We start from the raw sequence: 21,561 nt of genomic DNA, 5'->3' as shown, positions 1-21,561 counted from the left end.
ACTATTACTTTATTTGCAAATATTCAATAAACCATTGCAATCTCCTTTCTGTAATAGCTTACATATTTATTTTTTGCCTCAAAGCATTTCCAATGATGAGCAACATAAAGATAAGACTTTATGTATAGTTTAATGGCATTTTAAACCGACCTCTTAAATATCAACAAATACTTTTTTTTCAATTATGCTGGTAAAATTTTATTGCAATTGTACCTGAAATATTTGAGTTTATGAGAATACAAATAAATGAGTATATTATTTGTCAAACTAATTTGCTTAGTAGTGTTATAAATGTAGAAACTATAATTTAAATGTATTTCATGCTTAAAAACCATTTATTTAAATTATTAAAATGCAGTTCAAATTAAATTCAATGAGTCTAGAAATATTTCTAATGTTTTATTTATGTAAAGCTATAATTTATTTCTGACATATTACTTTGTATATAATTTCAAGCTAAATTTATTAACATTTTTTCATATATTGATAATTATAGAAATGCTTCTGCAAACGCGCATAATGTAACGAGCAAATATAAAAATTTCAATGAATTGTAATAAATTATTATAATTTGTTAGTTTATATTACTTTTAATCGAAAGCGGGATAATTCACTAAATACGTGTGCAACAGAATAAATCAGAAAATATTAATTATTGACTGTAGAAAAATTATATTCGACTGAGAAAGAAAAGATAGTGGCATTTTTTAAATATTTTATTTACTGTTTATGCATTATATTTATTTTGAAATATTTCTTCATCGTGTAGTTCCATTTTTATCTTGTTGTGTTCCGGGCACATTTTGTTATATTTCTTTAATAATGTGGTCAACAATTTATATTCTTTTATGAAATATTATGTGTTAAGAACTAATAAATCCAGTAATGCTTTGAAAGTCCGCATAAATTATAATATCAAGAAATAATTTACTCTAAATTTCATATAATTGATTTAATTTGATGCAGTTTATTTTTAGTTGTTTAAAAAGAAAATACAGAACCCGCTGTATACCAAAAATTTTTGTTTTTTTCATAAAATATTCGAGTAATAATGCAAAATGCTTGTTTCTAAAATCATGATAAATTTTTAAAAAAATTTGTATCAAAATGATAAATACTATTACAATTTTTATCGATGAATATAAAAATAGCTGAATTGCTATTTAATAAATTTTTATTATGGTATTACTTGCAATTGTAACTATTAATTACAAAAAATATTAAATTTTAAAATTATAAAAGCCTTCTAAAACTTATTTTAAAAAGGTTGCATTTGGAATAGTCGCTACTACTATGGATTTATTAGAACACACATGATATCGTAATTTGTCATATTTTTATCTAAAAAGTTGGCAATGCAAATTCCTTGCATGAAAATTTATTATAACCAACCTATTGAATTCTATTTTTTAATTAAAACTTTTTGTTGGTTAACATTATTTATTCAAATTTCTAAATAGTACATTTTGTCCAATGATGAACAGACTTATTTCAAAAATAAACATCTCAAGAATAAATGATTATAAAAGAACGAAACAAACATTATGTCTACAGAGGCTGTAAAAATTTCATGGAAAAGTTTCGGAATTTAAATACAAAATGTGCCAACAGATAGTGCTGTACGCTGCGCAGAGTTCTTAAGAAAAATACAAAAGCCAAAGTACTAAAATCTAACCTATGATATTCCTGAACCAGATGTACACGATGTATGAGAGAAAAAAAGGCTTAAACCTCCTAATTCCGTACATGAACCTCCTTTTAAATTGTAATGCTAAAACTGATCACTGTGACGGTGGCTTCCAGTGCCATCTATTGGAAACTTTCGTAAATAAATTCCAAAATTTACGAGCAGAATACTACACCTTCCACAATAAACATACCATTTGCTTCATTCCTCTGTCTTCTTTTGTTGCCCAGTTTTTTTTTTGTTGCCCAGTTAAACAATCCTTTGTTATACAATCTGTATATAGCTGGTAAAGATCATCATTTTAGCACACATGATATTGACCACTGAGCTGCAAATACTTCTATCCAGATTTCAAAATGGTCACTAACATGCCATCGGCTAATTGTGCGACGAATAGTAAACAATTTAAATACTTTCGTAAGACTCCAAATTGGTTTGCAATATTACTATTTTAATTTATAATTCGAATTATATTTACCGAAAATCACTCAAATCACATAGTAGAGTTTAAATGATTTTAAATTCAAATTTGTTTGCTATTAACTTATATAAATAAGTTATTTTAAAATTACTGCTACAATTTTTAAAAACAAATGTTTTTTTTTCCTTTAATATTATTCATGAAAACCCAAATTAGTTATTGAATAGTCGAGTATCGTTTATTTAATATAATTTATTTCAGTACGAAGTGTTTTACCAAAATAATGAGAGCGCCAAAATTTCAAAACTTACCTGAAAGTGCTGACTTGATATCGAAATCAGAAGGCTCCCCTAAAAAGTAAAAAAATCATTTTATAATTCACTATGGTTTTAAAATACACTGTGTACAAAGTTCTCAAAGATGTTTCAAATACCATGTTTGCTCCCTGTATTATTTCATAATATCGATCTTGCCAGACAAAAATAAAAATTCGAAAGCTCGCAATCGCAAGGAATACAAGCGTAAAATTCGTTTGTTTATGAGACGCTTGCATTTCTAATTTTAGCTTGCATACAAGAAAAAAAAACGTATATGGAGCTAATTGAAGAATAAATTTCTTATGATAAAATAGCTCGGTTACTTTATTTGTGGGTTACAAATTATGAGCGCAAAATTTTCTTTTTTAACACTGATACACTTTGATACAATGCTAGATTACGAAATAAGCAAATTATACATTGCCGGCCAGGTAGCCGATCGGTTAGTGTGCCTGACAGCAAAGCCCATGGTTGCGAGTTCAAATCCCGCTCAGAGCATGTATGTTTCACTCCGTGTTGTTCTCTATGTATGATACGTGAATGTGACCCCCCTTTGAACAAACGGGTATCTATGGCAGCGTGACGTGGGTTCGCGTCCGTGACTTAGGTACACAGGTGCCCACCGTGTTACGTTAAAGCATTTCCAGATTCTTCCGAGGAGGCCAGCGTTTCTGATTGCAAAGCCAAATCCCTCTCAGAATATGGATGTTTCTCTCTGGGTTGTTCACTGTTATGTGATGTGTGAATATAGCCTACCCTATGTGAAAGGGTATCTGTGGCATTGTGGCGGTGGCTTTAGTAATGCTGCTGACTTAGGTGCAAAGGTGCCCACCGGATAACGTTCAATAGCAGCACTTCCGGCATTTTTCAAATCGAAGAACGAGTGTTCAGTGCCTACCGTTATAAAAAAAATAATTATTAAAAAATGCAAATATTTTTGTTGATAAACCGGCAATTCATTATGACGTCGATTACTCTTTTTACATCGATATAACTGAACTAGTGGGCTGCGCCCCCAGCTCGCTAACGCTTGCCAACCCCCAAAAATTGCTACGCAATCTTATATGGTTTGTTCGCAAATTAAGCTCGCTTCGCTCGCTACTAACTTAAGTTCATTGCAAATGCACAAAATTCTAATAATTCAAAGCAATCATTCAAATCCATATAACAACTTTTTTGTAAAAAAAAAAAATTACATCCTTTCAGTAAATACTAAGCCATTAAAATAAATTTGAATTCAAATAAATGACATGTAATTCGTTAAACCTATTAGAAATGTGTTGTAGTATAAAATCTTAAGATAAAATTTCTAAAACTGATATCTCTTTAAAAAGGCTAAAATTTTGGCTATAATTAAGTCTATTAAAAATTGAAATAAGTGAATTGCAATGGAAAAACCTGCATAAACAAGTAAATTTTAGTAAAACAAATAAATTCGTGATATAAATCAAGAATCGTCAAATAAATTCGTAATATATAAATTCGTGAAAAAAGCGCTTTCGACAAAATACTAAAATAGAGATCTATCGACAAAGACTACTCACTTCTGCCTAGCTTATGCTCTCTCCGGTTAATTCAGTTTCCGTTTTTAATAGCGCTATATGTTGAGCCATCTCAGCTAGATTTGGCATGTGACATTTTTAGCAGCAATCATTGGTCGATTTTCTAGCGTTGCCATTCGGGGAGTTGTATTGAGGCTTTTTTTTGTCGCCGTGTAAGAGAAATATATATATAGATGAGCGATTTACGTGTATGGTATAACGAAAGAATATCGTATTTCGATAATACTCTTATATGAGAGTAACTCTTAAAATATATATCAAAATATTAACTCATGAGAAATGTTCACCACTGAATTGGAACTGAAATTTGAATGTAACTACAGTTCAAATAAATTCAATAAATCTACATTCCATGGTATTTCAATTTAAGGCATAAAATCCAATTAGTCTGGTAAATGCACTTTTCTGTTTTGAATTTTGACTAAGTGAGTGGTAATTAGAACTATAATTTTCAAAACCATTATTTTTGGTAAACCATCAAAGTACGAACGAAAAAATTACCAAATGCATGGTTTAAATGCTGTATTTTTAGGTTCCATTACGAGCATTATGATTTCTTTTAACTAGAAATGTCATTACCATACAAAGACGGTAAATTACCAAAATTTTTTTCTCCTTGCATAAATACACTGTCTTAAAATTTACAACTGCCAGGTAACAGCATATGCAATACACTTTTAGGAATCTGAGAAACAATTTTTGAAAAATTTCAAATTAAAAATTAAAAATTTCATTTTTAGCTGTCACAATAGCCGCAAGTACGCCATTACCGCCTTACACCCCATGCACATTTCATGTACAAAATGTTTCATTTTTTTTATAATACAGTATTTCAAATGCTAATGAAGACTAATTAAATCAGTGAAGGTGTTTGAAAATTTCCCATGTTTTTAGTAAAAATACTAATTTATTAAAATAAGAATTCATGTATTCAAATTTATGATAAATATTTTTAAAGTTCTTGCTCGCATATATCAAAAAATATCCCTTTAAAATATACTCTTTACTAACATAATGAAAAATATGAAATATGGCTGGTTTAAAATAAATTTTTAGCTCTAAACTTGTTATAATAGTTACAGACAGGAGCGTAGGAAGCAGATTTATTCAAAAAATGTAAAAGTTTACACAGAAAAACTAGTTTTGTTTGCTAAATGTCGTACTACAAAGTATACATTTTCAATGTTTTCGCGTGCCCGCTGTAGACTGCTCCTGTTTCTAAGAAAAGGGTGAATTACAGTTCAAAAGTACGGAGATAAACAACAAAGATATCGGGTAAAGCTTTATAACTAAAATTTGGATGTCTCTGAAAAAGGAAAATATCTAAATTTTCGTATTTTCTCGGGAAGTAAGATAAAATAGGCATTTTTTTTCTTTTTACTCTCAAACATTTCATGCGAGATACATGTTTTTCAATGTAAAGAAGATATTACATTTTTTCGATTACATTTTCACAATCTTACATGCTTTGTGATATAAATCAAAAATTGTTTTCCTTACGTATTTGAATTTATTTAAATATACACATGGAAATCTTGACTGAATTCTTGTAACGTTTTTTGTTTTCTTTTTAGCTCTTTGGTGATCGAGATTTTCGCATTTTTAGGACTTGTTGTTTAAAAATGCAAAATTTATGAAACACTGCAAACTTTGACTTTCAATGTTTCTATAGTTTTGCTTAAAATTAAAAAAAATATATACTCCGAAATTTAAAATTTAAAGTCACAAGAAAATTTTTATGGATTGTTAAGAAATATTTAAATTATTTTTTTTCTTGTAAATGTTTCAGTACAATAGAGAGGGAGGACCAAGAAAACTATATTATGATCTCATGCATTCGCTAAGTACTTTATTCTTCCTGAAAAACTATACACCTGTCGATCACAGTTTTATTAGTAGCTGAGTTTTATTCTCTATCTGCCTTTTGCAAATAATTAAAAGGAATTTCCGACATACTCCCTCAATCGACGTTCTTAACAGTTAATGGGGTCATTTTAAAACCCACGCACCTTCTAGTTTTTTTTTTCTTTTACAAATCATTTTATTTCTGCCGAGTTCAGTGTGTTATTTCTTTGTTCCCAATTAAAGTGATTTCTAATTGTTTAAAATCATCAGGAAAATTTTGTCACAATAAATGCAAAACCCACTTTCAAAAATCCACTAACTATGTATAAAAACCGACTACTTTACCCAATTATGTTATGAAAATCAAAGACATAGCTATGTTACTAATTAGTGATTAGCGCCACGAAAAGTACGGTAAATCCATTTTTCAATCAAAAACTAGACGTTGCAATATTAAACAGTTTTGTCCAGAATCACCAAAATAGAAAGTAAAAAGAAAGAAGTTTTGCTCTGAAAATCGAGAATAACTGAAAATAACGATTTGCGCCAAATTTTTTTCTCAGGAACATATAATTTCTGTGTGTAAAAATTGTCAGCGAGAAAACAAAATATAAATGAATCTCGCTGTTTACATTAATACCAGCAGTAAATCAATCATATGGAGTATAATATTATAATTGATATCCTAATTATGAAAATAGTAATTATTATCGAGTTTCATTAAATTTTAACTCAAAAAGAATAATAAATAGCTTCAAATAATTAAGCAATTAATATTCACCGTTTAAGACGCAAAATTATTATATTTCTAACAAAAATTATAACGTTTTTTAAACGTTTTTAACAGCATATTAATAAGTTTAATTAGGGGTTATTCCATGATCCTTGCCTGTAGATTCCACCCGTGTGACTTAGGGCCACTAAAGTCAGAAAGCTCCTTTTATATAGATATTGTGGGCCGAGAAGGGAGAATCTCGTGGCTACATATATATGATCATATGGAGTATAATATTATAATTGATATCCTAATTATGAAAATAGTAATTATTATCGAGTTTCATTAAATTTTAACTCAAAAAGAATTATAAATAGCTTCAAATAATAAAGCAATGAATATTCTCCGTTTAAGACGCAAAGTTATTGTACATCTAACAAAAATTATAACGTTTTTTAAACGTTTTTAACAGCATATTAATAAGTTTAATTAGGGGTTATTCCATGATCCTTGCCTGTAGATTCCACCCGCGTGACTTAGGGCCACTAAAGTCAGAAAGCTCCTTTTATATAGATATTGTGGGCCGAGAAGGGAGAATCTCGTGGCTACATATATATGATCATATGGAGTGTAATATTATAATTCACATCCTAATTATAAAGGAAATAATTATTATCGAGTTTTATTAAATTTTATCGCAAAAAGAATTATAAATAGCTTCAAATAATAAAGCAATGAATATTCTCCGTTTAAGACGCAAAGTTATTGTACATCTAACAAAAATTATAACGTTTTTAAAACGTTTTTAACAGCATATTAATAAGTTTAATTAGGGGTTATTCCATGATCCTTGCCTGTAGATTCCACCCGCGTGACTTAGGGCCACTAAAGTCAGAAAGCTCCTTTTATATAGATATTGTGGGCCGAGAAGGGAGAATCTCGTGGCTACATATATATGATCATATGGAGTGTAATACTATAATTCACATCCTAATTATAAAGGAAATAATTATTATCGAGTTTTATTAAATTTTATCGCAAAAAGAATTATAAATAGCTTCAAATAATAAAGCAATGAATATTCTCCGTTTAAGACGCAAAGTTATTGTACATCTAACAAAAATTATAACGTTTTTAAAGCGTTTTTAACAGCATATTAATAAGTTTAATTAGGGGTTATTCCATGATCCTTGCCTGTAGATTCCACCCGTGTGATTTAGGGCCACTAAAGTCAGAAAGCTCCTTTCATATAGATATTGTGGGCCGAGAAGGGAGAATCGCGTAATATGATCACGTTCTTGAAAGAATTACTCGTAAGCATACTCTAAAAAATTAAACAACTATACGCATCTTCTTAGAGTTCTATATACTCTAAAAAATATCGGAGAAAATAATAGAAAAACGAAACGATTAAATAAGCAATTAATATTCAACGTTTAAGACTCAAAAATATTATATTTTTAACAAAAATTATAACGTTTCTTAAACGTTTTTAACAGCACATTAATAAATTTAATTTGGGGTTGCTCCATGACCCTTGCCTGTAGATTCCGCCCGTGTGACTTAGAGCTGCTAGAGTCAGAAAGCTCCTTTCATATAGATATTGTGGGCCGAGAAGGGAGAATCGCGTGACTACATATATAAGATCACGTTCTTGAAAGGATTAATATAATTACACGTAAGCATACTCTAAAAAATTAAGCAGCCATATATATCTTGTTAAAGTTCTATATATTTTAAAAAATTACGGAGAAAATATAGAGAAACGAAACGATAGTAACGAAAATTTCACTTAAATTACGTAACTTCTTGTTCAAACGCATAAATCGAGTTTCTGAACGCATCTAGACGCATATAATCAATTATTGTGAATAAGATTTTTTGCATTTACTTTTTAGAGTGTTTATTTTAGAGGCTCCTGCTTATTTAGAAATTATACACACTGAATTAAGCGACAAATCTGGACATTAAATCCAAAATCAATGAAACAAACAGGGAGATTTTATTCAAAATTATTGTAGATATGTTATAATATTTGCAGAAAAATTATAATTAAATTGCAATTGCTTCTATTACTGATTATGAAAAGTTTTAAAATCTCAAATGAAATTTATCTTTAAATAGTAAAATATAAAATTATTGATGATAAAAGTATTTTGCATTCTTTATTTTTTAAAAATTGTCAGTAAATCACATTTCACCATTGAATGACTTGTTTCATTTATAGGAAAAATAACATATTAATTTTCGAAGTAAGTCGCAAAAGTACTATTTTTTTAAAAATTTTAAGCATTTTAAAAAGCATTGTAGCAATTTTCCAACAATTCTTCTTCCCGTACTTTCATCGAGAAATATTGCTCATTATCCGAAAATTTCAAATTTTCTCCATTCTCTTTCCTCATTTTTTTAAGAAATATTAGAATTTACTAAAACTGTATTAAAATCACCAATATCAAAATATTTTTCGCAAAATTATTTAATCTGAATCACATTCAAATACACTAAATTAATCTTAGAATTAAAAATCTTTTGATTCTTAAAAATATTCCACAAAATAAATAAATTTAATACCTTTGTTTTGAATTAGCACTTAATTAAGATATTCTCTCCAAAAATTATTTTTTAAACTCATTTCAAACCTTCTAAGGAAAATGAATTCCTTCCAAAGTGAAATTTTGCTCTCGCATTTGTTTACGTTGAATTGTTTTCTCGTAATATCTTGGTTTGTAATTAGTGGTATAGCCCCAAAGGTAAAAAGGTACTGGTTGTGCTAACTTGCTAAAATAACTTCATTACTTTTTATGAAAGTGTTTTCGTTTCAAAGAGATTTGCTTTTGAATGGACGAGGTAAAGAATTTTTTTTGTTGTATTTAATTTCCTTTCTGAGTGCGGTTGAAAATGCAGTGTTTGCTTTTGGGCATTGGAGTTAATTTGAATTTCATTTTTTCAGATTGAAAATCAAGCATCTTTGAATTAAAATAGATTTTTATAAATAAAGTAATCACGTAAAATAGAGATTTTAATAAAGTTGACAATTAAGGAGTAAATGAAAACTTAAATATTGAAGACATTATCTCAGTATTCATGTGGCTCAACTTGATAAATATTCGAATTTTAAAAATAATGTTAATTTAACTAATGATAATTATCCTGTGGAAATTACAAAAAAACTAAAAAATATTTATTACTGTTAAAAAAAAAGATATTAATTTTTTTCAAGGCAGAACTAAAATTTGAAATTAACCTAATTAATAATCACCAGAGGTACTCGAGGGCATAAATAACTTTAATTTTTTTTTCTGTTTTTCATTTGTGCAGTTCCAAGAATTCTTCTTTTGTATCCCGCTTTAAAGTACAATTAAATGTAAAGGCAAATAAGGGTTTAAACTTTTAAGAATTCGAGTTCATTTGGATTTTATTCTCAAATTTTTCATGAGTTTCAAAAGCAATGTGGCTTCTCATTAACACGTTTCAACAAAAGATACAATATAATATCATCATCATCATCATAGTTAACCGGACAGCCCAATGTGAGCCAATGCCTTCCTCTGAAGATTTCGCCATGAAGACTTCCGATTTATCTTTGATCTCCAATTTATTTCATTAATTGAGAGAAAATCAGACTCCACAGTGTCAGCCCATCTTAACCGCGGCCTTCCCCGCTTTCTTTTTCCAGTGGGTCTAAAAAGCAGTATCTTTTTTATTGTGTTGTCGTAGCTCATTCGAATCAGGTGAGAGATCCAATTCATTCCATTTATTTTATGTATTTAATAATATCAGGTTGTTTATAAATCTTGTACAGTTCAAAGTTAAATCTCCTTCTTCAGTTATTGTTTTCATTTACACCACCAAGTATACCCCGCAAAATCTCCTATCTCAAAAATTGCGATACAATTTTCTTCCAGTTTTGTCATTGTCCAAGCTTCAGAGGCGTATGTCAAGACTGGCCGGACAAGAGTTTTGTAGATTAAGAACTTTCTTTTCCTAGAAAGAAACCTAGATTTCATAAATATTCTCAACCCATAGACAGCCCTATTCGCCAAATAGAGTCGGTTTTTTATTTCAGGAGTAATTCTGTTGTCAATGGTAATAATTGATCCTAAGTAAACAATATAATATAAGATTATGAAATATTTATCCTCAACTCGAATCTTTCATATAGTAATAAATAAATGGATCATGTTTTTTTCTTCCTATTTTTATTATGCTTTACAAGAATAAAACAGGTAAAAGATTTAAGACCAAATAGATCTTATAAAAAATAATAAAAAGTCACGCCACGAGGGAAAAGTTTATAAGACACTTTCCACAAAAGAGGGTTTTGCAGGAAAAATGCGTTTCCGACTTGACAAGTACTAAATTTTAATCGCGAAACAAATGCTCTCGGAGCGCGAAACAAGAATCGGATATAATTCACTCCTCGGCAGAAAAATTTTCTCCCTATCACAGTTTAAGTTGCTATATTTTTACCCTGCACAAATGCCCGTAAAACCTTGCCAAGTTGAATGTAACATTCATTTTAACGAACTTCTCCCCTTTAAAGCGTAGAGTTGAACGTGTAAATGCCTCTTGGTCTAGTAGTTGGATGAATAATTGAGCCCTAGGGTGTCATTAGTTAAGATTAGAGATACCCGAAAATTGCAGAAATTCCTCTTATGTAACCTTCTGCGTCGGGTAAGATAATACCTTTTCACGCGCACTGTCCACCCACTCGTGTGTGGGTGCAAAATTCCTGCTTAGGTTTTGCGCATATTTATGTGTACGTTTGTGCGTTGAAATATCCGGAATAGTGGGAGCACGCTCTCTCCGAGTTCGGGAAAGATCCTTAAATTTATGTCCTCTAAAATGAAGCTAGAGTTAAGGAGTTTAAAATGGTGGACGCAAGGGGGAACAGAAATGTTTTCGCGGGTTTGTGGTTTTAAGATTAAATTCTGAAGCAGAGAGGGAAGTGTGGTCGATTTATTGCGGATAATCGGGAGTTTTAATTATACGACTCTTTCGTCTTCCGTTGAAAATTTTCCTTGCGTTTCATTTCGAGTAATTTAGCAGAAATGTGTGGAAACGTAGAGTAATTAGAGATTACGAAGAGAATGTGATATGAAGTGTTAAACGGAAGTTGTTACCTAGCAGTTTTTCATTAAAATGAGTAAGCTTGAAATTAGTTGGTAAGTTATGTTTTGGGTTCAGCTAAATTACTCTTTAAAGTTTCGCTTACAAATCTTAAATTTTGATGAAACATACAAACAATTTGGCGAGATTTTGATATTTTTGAGATTTATTTTTCTCTTGAAATTATACTTCCTAAGAAAAACTCTATTTATTGTGGTTTAGCCAAATAATATACATAGGAGAAGGAGACTAGCTTCGATAGACATAATAAAAACCGGCCCCCAAAGCTTGCTGTGATCCCTGTATATAAAGGAAAAAAGCAACATTTAGTGGCACAGCATCAGAGATTTTTGAAATGAGTTTTCATCCTCTTCTCCTCCCAACCACTACTGGGTTTATCGAAACTAGAATATGCATAGGGGAAGGATCCCCTATGTATATTTTTCGGCTAAAGCACAGTACAGATTGTAGCTAATTACTGATACTGATAAAGGAAATTATAAAGGTTTGATAAGAAAGGTTTTATTATAAAGACTTGTTTTTTTCTTGTCGTATGCCTGTTTAGGCAGTGGGGGTGCGATTGTTCCTGTTTTTCAGTGGTACCATCTATGGCCGGGATTTCGATTTCTGCCACGCCATTCCCACAACCCGTTTAAAGGGCAAGTCACATTCACACACAAAAGAGAAAGGACATAGAACACACAGAGAGAGAAAGAAACATTCATGCCTTTCCCGGGATTCGAACCCAGGACCTTTCTGATGCAAGGACAGTTCCCTGCCCCCTACACAGGCCGGTCGGCATAAAGATTTGTAAATACTGATAAAGGCAAAAGGTTATGCTACCTTGTAAAAATAACTTCATTTCCTTTTTTTTCTCTCTAAGGAAGCTTTTGCTTCAGAGAGATTGAACCAATGCTTGCTTGTGGAGGGATAGGAAAAATTTTCTCTTTTTATTTATTGCTGGTTTGTTCTGCTTTTTTACACAATTTGTAAACAAGTTCCTGATAGAATCTCTTACAAGTTTAAAATTTTGACTAAAGAAAAAGCAAAGATCTGTCAAGGTTTTATTATTTCGAGTGTTCTTCTTCTCATAAAAACATACTTAATGAGAAAAAGTTCAATTATTGTGGGTTTTGAGGTTAATATCTGAACTATTATGAAAGTGTGACCGGCTTATATTGCGAATAATCATGACTTTTTGTCTTGTACTGAGTTCCTCTTGCGTTTTATTTCGCAAAATTTGGAAGAAATATAATAAATTAGTAATTCCGTGTATTAAAAAGACATAACAATTAAAAAAAAAAACGCTACCAAGAACTTTTTTATTAAAAGGATTACTGCTACGACGGATCCATAAGTTGTTGTTAGTTCCATTTCGGATTCAGTTCTTGAAGTACTCTCTTACAAATCTGAAATTTTGATTAAAGATGCGATGATTTTGCGAGGCATTATAATTCCAAGAGTTATTTTTCTAATGAAATCATACTTCCTGCTAAGAAGTTCATTTACTTCTGTTAAGCATCGGAAAACTTGCGAAAGATTCGCTTAAATTTTGATTGGAGATGCAGTAGTTTAGCAAAATGTAATTTTTGGTAAAAAAAAAATTTTGAGAACTTTATCAGACAATGTTCTGTGACTAACTGCGATTTAGTTAACTTTTTTCTTCCTATTTCAGATACAGCTACAATTTATTTTCAAGAGAATGAATAAGGTAACTTAAAATGAATTTTAATAGGATTTCTCTTATAAGACAAGAAAAAAACAAGAGATCTGTAAAAGATATCGGTTTATAAATCCCCTAAAATAATTATCTCAATTCACTGTTTATCTACTGTTTGTGTATTTTACATGTTTGCTTTAATGTTTTATAATTATTTTTTTAAAAATGTCACCACATATCTCTTGGTGCAGCTATCAGTTCTGTAATTACAATGGAAGTCTATATTTTTAATTTTTTTTAATCCAGTGTATCTTAATATAAGTAAAATAAAAATCATTAAGACAAACGTTTATTGGTACAAATTTTTCTCCTTTTGGGAAAGGGGCAACTGAACAGTGCATATCGGTAATTAAAAAAATAATAAAATAACTAAAAAAAACTTATTTTTTTATTTTTTAGTAGCTTTAATTACTGAAACTGATATTACTGAAAACCAAATAACATTTCAATTAGATTTATTTGCTGTATATTTTTAGTTAATGTAGATATATAAAAACTATAACTTCAAAAATAAGGCCTATTTGAGACATTTTTAATACGTCTTGTACGTCTTTTAGTAGTTTTAATTACTGAAATTGAATTCCAAATAACATTTTAATCAGATTTATTTGCTGTATATTTTTAGTTAATGTAGATATATAAAAATTATAACTTCAAAGATAAGGCCTATTTGATAAATTTTTAATACGTCTTGTACCAGCCAACTTTTCCACTGATTTAACTACAATTAAACTAACAGTCAACTGAAAATAATTTTAATTTATGTAGTGGTGTTATATATAGAATATTCAGAACACTTTATTTAATATACAGTTTCAAAATCACTTTTCAAACATTTTGATGTTATCCTGATTTCTTTTTTCTCTTTGATACCATAATTATGGAATTAAACTATTTCTGTTGAGTTATGGAAAATTAGACCCCTGGTATTTTATTTTTAGATAAGGTAGCCATTTTCTTAAATTGTGATTATTTTTGCTGAATCCTAGGAAGATAAAACTTTGGCAAGATAAGGATGCTCTATTTCCGTTCCCCTATGTTACTGTCTTGTTACTTTCCCCTGTGTAGCATAGTTGTTTTAAATTTATTGTTTTAATGTTCATTTGAATTTTTATGGTATGATCAAATTACATTTTTCAGTTTTATCTAAACATTTACTTTCAAGTGAATTTTTCCAAGTAAAATGATTTTCAGTCTCTTTTTCCATTCTCTATCTCTTGCACTCATGGTAACTTATTAACTTATATTTATTAGCTTTCAATTTAATATATCATTAGTTATTAAGATTATTAAAATAAACATAGGAGGGTATCTATATTTGTATGACTAAAATTCAGCAATTTGCAAAACTGCAAAATTGAAAATTTGGCTTTACTGTCAAAATTGCTCTTTGTTATCTTCTTCCACTCTGTTACGTATCATGCATTAAAACTTTATTCCCATTCATTAAGCTTTAAATAATTTAACAAAAAGCAGCTTTAATAATTTAGAGTATAGATTTGATTGGAGGGTTTACAGCTTGTTACGTTGTTATAGCTAAAGGCTTCAGGTAAATTATTGAAAACTGGTAACAGAGACAAAAATAATGCAGATTCGCGATAAGTTTAGTCATCTTTTATTTTTATTTTATGCACCAAATCAACAAGTTTACTGCCATTTTAAGTTTTATGGACGCGAAACACTCCAATTGCAGCTGAAATTTTTATAGGTACTAATTCGAATATTTGATTTGAAAAAAAAAATGTCTGAACACCACTCCATTTTAAAAATGGCTCATAAATTAAATTCCGGTTTTTAAAGTTTTGCTGGAATCACACTTCTAATTGAATACTACGATTCAATTTTTTTTAAAAATCCTACTTCCCAAAGTATTTTTTTTAATTCTAGCTTTCAAATAATTAAAGTAGACTAAAAATGACTAAAAAGAGATAAAATAATCCAGTTAAGCTGTGTTGTGTATTTTACGAAAATCAGAACAGTAAAAAACATTATTAAACTACGAATGAATTCCCCAGAAAGATATTTCATGACTGTAGCTACCTAATTTTAAATATTATTTTAAGAAAATAATATTGCGAGCTAACAAAGGAAAATATAAACCGAATTGCAAAATCATTCTCTGTTACAGTATGTGAACAGTTTTTTGTTATGATAGGTAAACAATTCTCTAGTACAATATGTAGACAATTCTCTATTTAATTGATTTATAAAAAGAAAACTTGTTGTTGGTTTCTACAAACAATTATCTGATAAAATATGCTATTAGTTCTCTGCCAAAGCAGTTCGGAACATGCGACGTCAACAATTTTCAGCTAGAACACGCAAACAATTATCTCTAAAGTATTTCTGTTTAAGTAGTTTTCAGTTAAGTAGTTCTCGCAAACAGTTTTCTGTAGAAAGAGGCTAAAATACTCTGTTAAATAACTACAAAACTGATGTTTACAATAGTAAGAGAAAGTAGTATTGGAATAAGTTGAGCTTTATAGATTTAATAAAGATATGTAAGTATTTGTTAATTTTATCAATTTTATAAATAATGATGATTTTTTATTGATTTTTTCCAATGCTGGAAAATACTAATAAGACTCTGTTAAATCAATTCAAAACAGATGTCTACAATAGAAAGAATAAGAAGTACTGGAGTGAGAGATTATTGCAGTAAGTTGATCTTTGCAGATTCAATAAAGATATGTTTATAATATTTGCTAATTTAATCGATTTTATGTGTAATGATGATTTTTTATCGATTTTCTAATATTCAATCAGACGAAATTTGAACAAATGTGAATTTACATGAAGGAAAAAAAAATAACAATGCTTTTAAAATTTCAAACCTTATGGACAACACTAAGGAAATTTCTTTTCAGTTGAATTGTATTTTGTAGCAGCTTTTAAGATAGTTTTGTAAAGATAGGTTGAAATCTGCTATTTCTCTCCCTCTCTAGGCTATAAATATATAATTTTCTGTTTTATGGCATTTTTAGTCTATTTTTAGTTGAAATCTAAAAGTTTAAAAACGTTATATATAACAGGAGATTGCGTAAGTATTGCGACAAACTTCTAGGGGACTTATTGCACATCATCAGGATTAAAATTGCCTTGGAATCCGTCGATAGAAATGCTGTCATACGCCACTAGGGGAGCTTTCCTATTATGAATCCTTTCTTCGTGTGCTTCATATTAAGGAAGCTCAAAGCTACCAGAGTACAACGACATTTTCCGGTCATGGGTTCATATGCTATTTCAATGCAGATTATTTATGCCCTAACTCCCTTAGAAGTTTGTTACAATATTTACGCAACCCCCTGTTATAGATAACACTTTTAAACTTGAACATTTTGGCAATGAAATAGATTAAATGGTCATTAAAAGTATGTGTAACTTAAAGACAAAAATTAATTTCATATTTGAAAGTACCCACAACCGAAATAGATCAGATCAAATATTAGAATAAATGCAAAGAAACATTTATTCCCCAGTTAATTCAACTTTTTAATAACCTTAAGAATATTATTCATGTTTATTTTATTAAACATGTTCTTGTGCGATTTTATTGCGTCGAATCTTTCAAGTCGAATGAAAAAAATCACTTTTACGGTCTTAAGTACATTGAAATCCAATTTTTTAATCGCGTTAAATAATATATATTCTATGTAGCGATTCGTAGCTATTTAAAAATTCACATCATGAGCGATTAAAAGCTTCGTAGAAAATTAAGATGGCAATTCTTTTTTCGATCTTTTCATGAAAGAAAAAAATATTTTTAAAAAATTCAACTTCATTTTTTATCTGGAATAAATTAAACATTTTTCCATTTTCGTCTCCAATTAATTAAAATCTAATAAATAATAAATATCTTATTACCATTCCACTTCATTTTAATTCTGATTACATAAACATTATTATAGCTTCGAGGAAAATAGATTTAATTTTTTTTTTAAACTACCGCTCTCCTTATTTGGCTTCAGAAATATTTTTCACAAAAAAAGATAAAAAGAAACGGTTATTTTCGTTAAAAATAATTAAACATGTGCTTCCGATTGCTCTGCTAATTGAATTAAATCGTGCCCGAGGTTAAAGAATTGGATAATAATTAAATCAATGTAAATTATATTCGTTAAATTATTCTAGAACAAAGCGTGCTAATTATTTCCTGCCTTGTTTGACCTACTCTGAATACATAATTATAAAAATCTCATTCATTTCAAAACAAAGAATTAATAAACTCGAAATCTTAGATAATTCATACAAAACGTTGATTAATTCTATCTGTACCTAAATAACTTTTAAAGCCCTTGCTTCATTTACATTAACACGAAAAACTCAAATGGTTATTGTCCTTTATTTAGTTGCACGAAAAGAATAATAAAAAACTGGAATTAATTTTAATGAAAAAAAAGTTCCAAACCATTAAACAAAGAGCTTGCTTATGTTCTTTTTTTTTTTTATTTATTTAAAAAAAACAATTTAAGATAATATGTTTTTATTGCGTTTTGAGTCAAGAATTTTAAAGAGTAAAGCATTATTTCGTATGGTGCTTTTTCCTTTTCTCATCTTCATCTTTAACAGCCATTATCTAATATTATTCTTCAAATTCTTCCAAAAATTTTAATGTTCTGCTTGATGTTTTGATCATTTTTTGATCTTTTGATGTCAACGGAACACCAGTTTAAGATGTTGCAAATTATTTTTCGAGTTAAATGACTGACCCATTACAGTTTTAAACATTTGATTCTTTAAAAATAAATGAATGATTGTGTATCTTTATAAAGAGAGTGAGAAATCTTAACTGGTGGACAAATATTTATGAACAACATTTTATTCTGAACATTTTATTCTGAAATCTTTCGTAATAGTATAAAATATTTATATATTTTTTTAAATTAGCGTAAAAGAGGAAAATATAATTTTTAGTGAATAACTCAATTTTTAGAAACTGAAAATAGATTGGCGAAAATTAGAAAAATTATATTAGAGATTAAGTGGAACCATATTGTTATTCTCTGTGATCATTTTATCTGGGACAAGGTTTAATTTTTGTTTTCATTTTCCATACTAAAGCAAATTCTGATTTCGACTTAACTATTAAGCAAAAGTTCGAGACCAAAAATTAGAAAGAAAAATACAATCAACGACGTACACTGAAAGTATATCTCAAATTTTCCCCCCTGAATGATTGTCATCTTTTATTAAATTATAAAAATAAATAAATAAAAATATTTGCATCAAAAGCAACATTTAATTACTGAATACAAATATTTTTTTCCTTACTATTTTGAATTGGTGTTTTTGTATAAAGTTAAAGAACTATACAGAATACACATATCATTCAAATTTTTTTCTGTTCATTTCTTTTTTCTATCAGCTGCAAATAAATGTTTTTATATTTATTAATTTTTTTTAAGACTGGATCATTTTCAATATTTAGACATTTAGCTAAACTCTATTCCTGCAAATTTCGAGCATAAGTTATGTGTAAGATAGTTATGAAGAAATAATATTTGCTTTCCAGAAAATGTTTTTAGAAATATTAACTTAAAATTATAGCAATATATTTTATTAGTATTCTTTTATTAGTAACAGTTCCGAAAATTCTTAATAAAAGTACTTTAAATAAATGAATAAACTATAAATAATAATATTGTTGAATATTACTTGAAAGTTGTAAACAGATTTAGTTTGAATTAAGCAACATAGATGGAAACACATTCGTCAAAAATTTCAGAAACGTTCTTGCAGTTTGCTCAACTTCATGCTGCCATCTACCGTCAAAAATATAAATGCTGTTTAAAATCATTATTAGATGATAGTGAATAATTTAAAATTTTAATACCAAGGAAAGGAATATACTATAGATAATAAATATGCAAAGAATTAATTTATATTTTACTTAGAAAAAAACCAAAATTATATTAAAAAGGCATCCTTTGCAGTATTCGTCAGTGTAAAAAAATTGGTATATTTTAGTAAGAAGAATTCTTCTAAATTATTTAAGACTGAAGTGAAACCGTTGTTATGAGTTATGATACGTTATTATGCAAATTTCTTAATTATGTGTTTGATGAATTTTGTGTTATTTTCTAAATGTTGGAAAAAGTTTCGAAGCAGTACTTTTATAAATTTAATAACACTTTGAAATAATATTAATATTTTTTTCTATTTGACTATTTATGAAGAAAAAAAAAATCGCAGTGCACCTTATAGAAAATGTGTCTGTACACTCATGAATGTTCTGCGAAAGTTATGATTGTTGAAATCTTATTATGGAACGATTTTTAAAAATGAAATTGTGGAAATATAAATTTATTTTTAGTTCTTGATATCAAAAAAAAAAAAAAAAAAAGAAAGAAAAAGAAAAAATCAGAAATGCGAATTCCTCTTAAATTTTATCAATTCTTATGTGTGTGTGATAGATATTGAATTTATCAGAACGGGGGTTTTATTAGAATTAATGAAAAATGAACTTTAAAATTTTATAATGTGAGAGATTTTTTTCATTGTAAAAAAATAGAAATTCGCATGCAAAACATTTTGAAAACTCTCCCACTTCTGAGGAATATAAAAATGTAAAAAAAATTTTTTTGATATAAAAATCAGCCACATAAATTTTCCTTAAAAAAATTAAAACTAATAATGATTTCTTCTATATATATATATATATATATATATATATATATATATATATATATATATATATATATATATATATATATATACACTGGTTATCATAAATTAAGGAAAATTCACAAAAATCGCGATAACTCAAGAAATTACACATGGAATTTTATGAAACTTACCCACAATATACAACACATAGTAAGGTATTAAACAACATAAAAAGAAATTATCAGACATTAATAGTAGTATAGAAATTAGCACATGTATAAAATAAACAAATTGGAAGTATCGGTTTGCAATAGAAAAAGTACCTTTAATATGGAATATGATTGCCTCTAGAAGCAATACAGCACAAACAGCGATGTGTGATGCTTTCAATTATGCGGTCTATCAGTTCAATAGGAAGTGAGAGCCATTGCTCTTGTAAAGCAGTTGCAAGCGTGGCAAGGGTCTGAGGGGGCGGATTGATGGCAGATACACGCCTCCCTAGAGCATCCCAAACGTGCTCGATAGGATTCAAGTCCGGGGATCGAGCTGGCCACTCCATGCGAGTAATTGTTTCCTGTTGAAGATAATCATCAACAATGCGAGCTCTGTGTGGTCTTGCATTATCGTCCTGTAACAGGAAGCAATCACCAATTGCCCCGGCATATGGGCGCACATAAGCATCAAGGATGTTGTCTCGATAAACCTGAGCATTCACGGTTCCCCTTGGAAAGACATGGAGGTATGTGCGCCCTCCTAAGGATATGCCTCCCCAAACACAGACACTGCCTCTTCCGTATGCATCTCTTTCACGGATGTTTGATGGATGATAACGGGTCCCAGGTTCTCTCCATATCAAATAACGTCTACTGTCACTTTCTAGACTAAACCTGGACTCATCCGTAAAGAGAACAGGCCTCCATTGATCTGACGTCCAGTGGACATGTTGTCGGGCCCACTGCAAACGGTCTCTCCTATGGCGTGATGTGAGCGGCACGCAAATGGCTGGTCGTCTCGCATACAGACCACCTTCGTGGAGCCTTCTGCGCACAGTTGACGTTGACACCAACCTTCCGGTGGCTGCAGCAAGAGAGGATCTAAGATGTGTCGGAGTAGCGGTTCTATTCCTGCGTGCACTTAATGTCAAATATCGGTCATCGGCACTGGTCGTAACAGTTGGCCGTCCTTGACTGAACCTCCTAGATGCCGAATCTGTGGTTTGAAATTGCCTCCAAAGTCTATGAACCACAGATGGACTCACATTTAGCCATCTGGCCACTTCTGATTGACTCTGCCCTGCCTCTAGTCTCCCGATGGCTCTCCATCGTAGTTCTTCAGGCAAATGATGCCTAGAGGTCATTATTACGAATTGGCTATCTCAGATTTTCAATGTCGCAATCACAGTAAAATTTGTGTGCTTTCTCTCAAACTTGGACTTTTATGCTCCAGGCAGATGACGTAAGCCGAGTGCAGCGCCACTAATTTGCATATTGCAATTTTACTCAGCTACTCTTAGTGGACAACATATGCAAATTTTGCACGGTTTGGCTTACTTTTGAAAGAGTTATCGCTATTTTTGTGA

The 21,561-nt window shown here is 29.6% G+C and overlaps 1 protein-coding gene across 1 annotated transcript in view; it reads right to left on the bottom strand.

Moving 5' to 3' along the window:
• LOC107454903 (protein turtle) overlaps window positions 1-21,561 on the bottom strand; it is a 973,849-nt gene that overhangs the window by 328,334 nt on the left and 623,954 nt on the right. The window contains exon 3 of the mRNA XM_071184031.2: window positions 2,420-2,458. Coding sequence (XP_071040132.1) covers window positions 2,420-2,458 — 39 coding nt within the window. The remainder of the gene's footprint in view (window positions 1-2,419; window positions 2,459-21,561) is intronic.

The sequence above is a fragment of the Parasteatoda tepidariorum genome, chromosome 10, assembly GCF_982258835.1.
Source record: "Parasteatoda tepidariorum strain Cologne lab strain chromosome 10, Ptep-v5.0, whole genome shotgun sequence".
Taxonomy (NCBI): Eukaryota; Metazoa; Arthropoda; class Arachnida; order Araneae; family Theridiidae; genus Parasteatoda; species Parasteatoda tepidariorum.
Note: the sequence above shows the minus strand (reverse complement) of the source record. Positions and strands in the feature narration are given on the sequence as shown.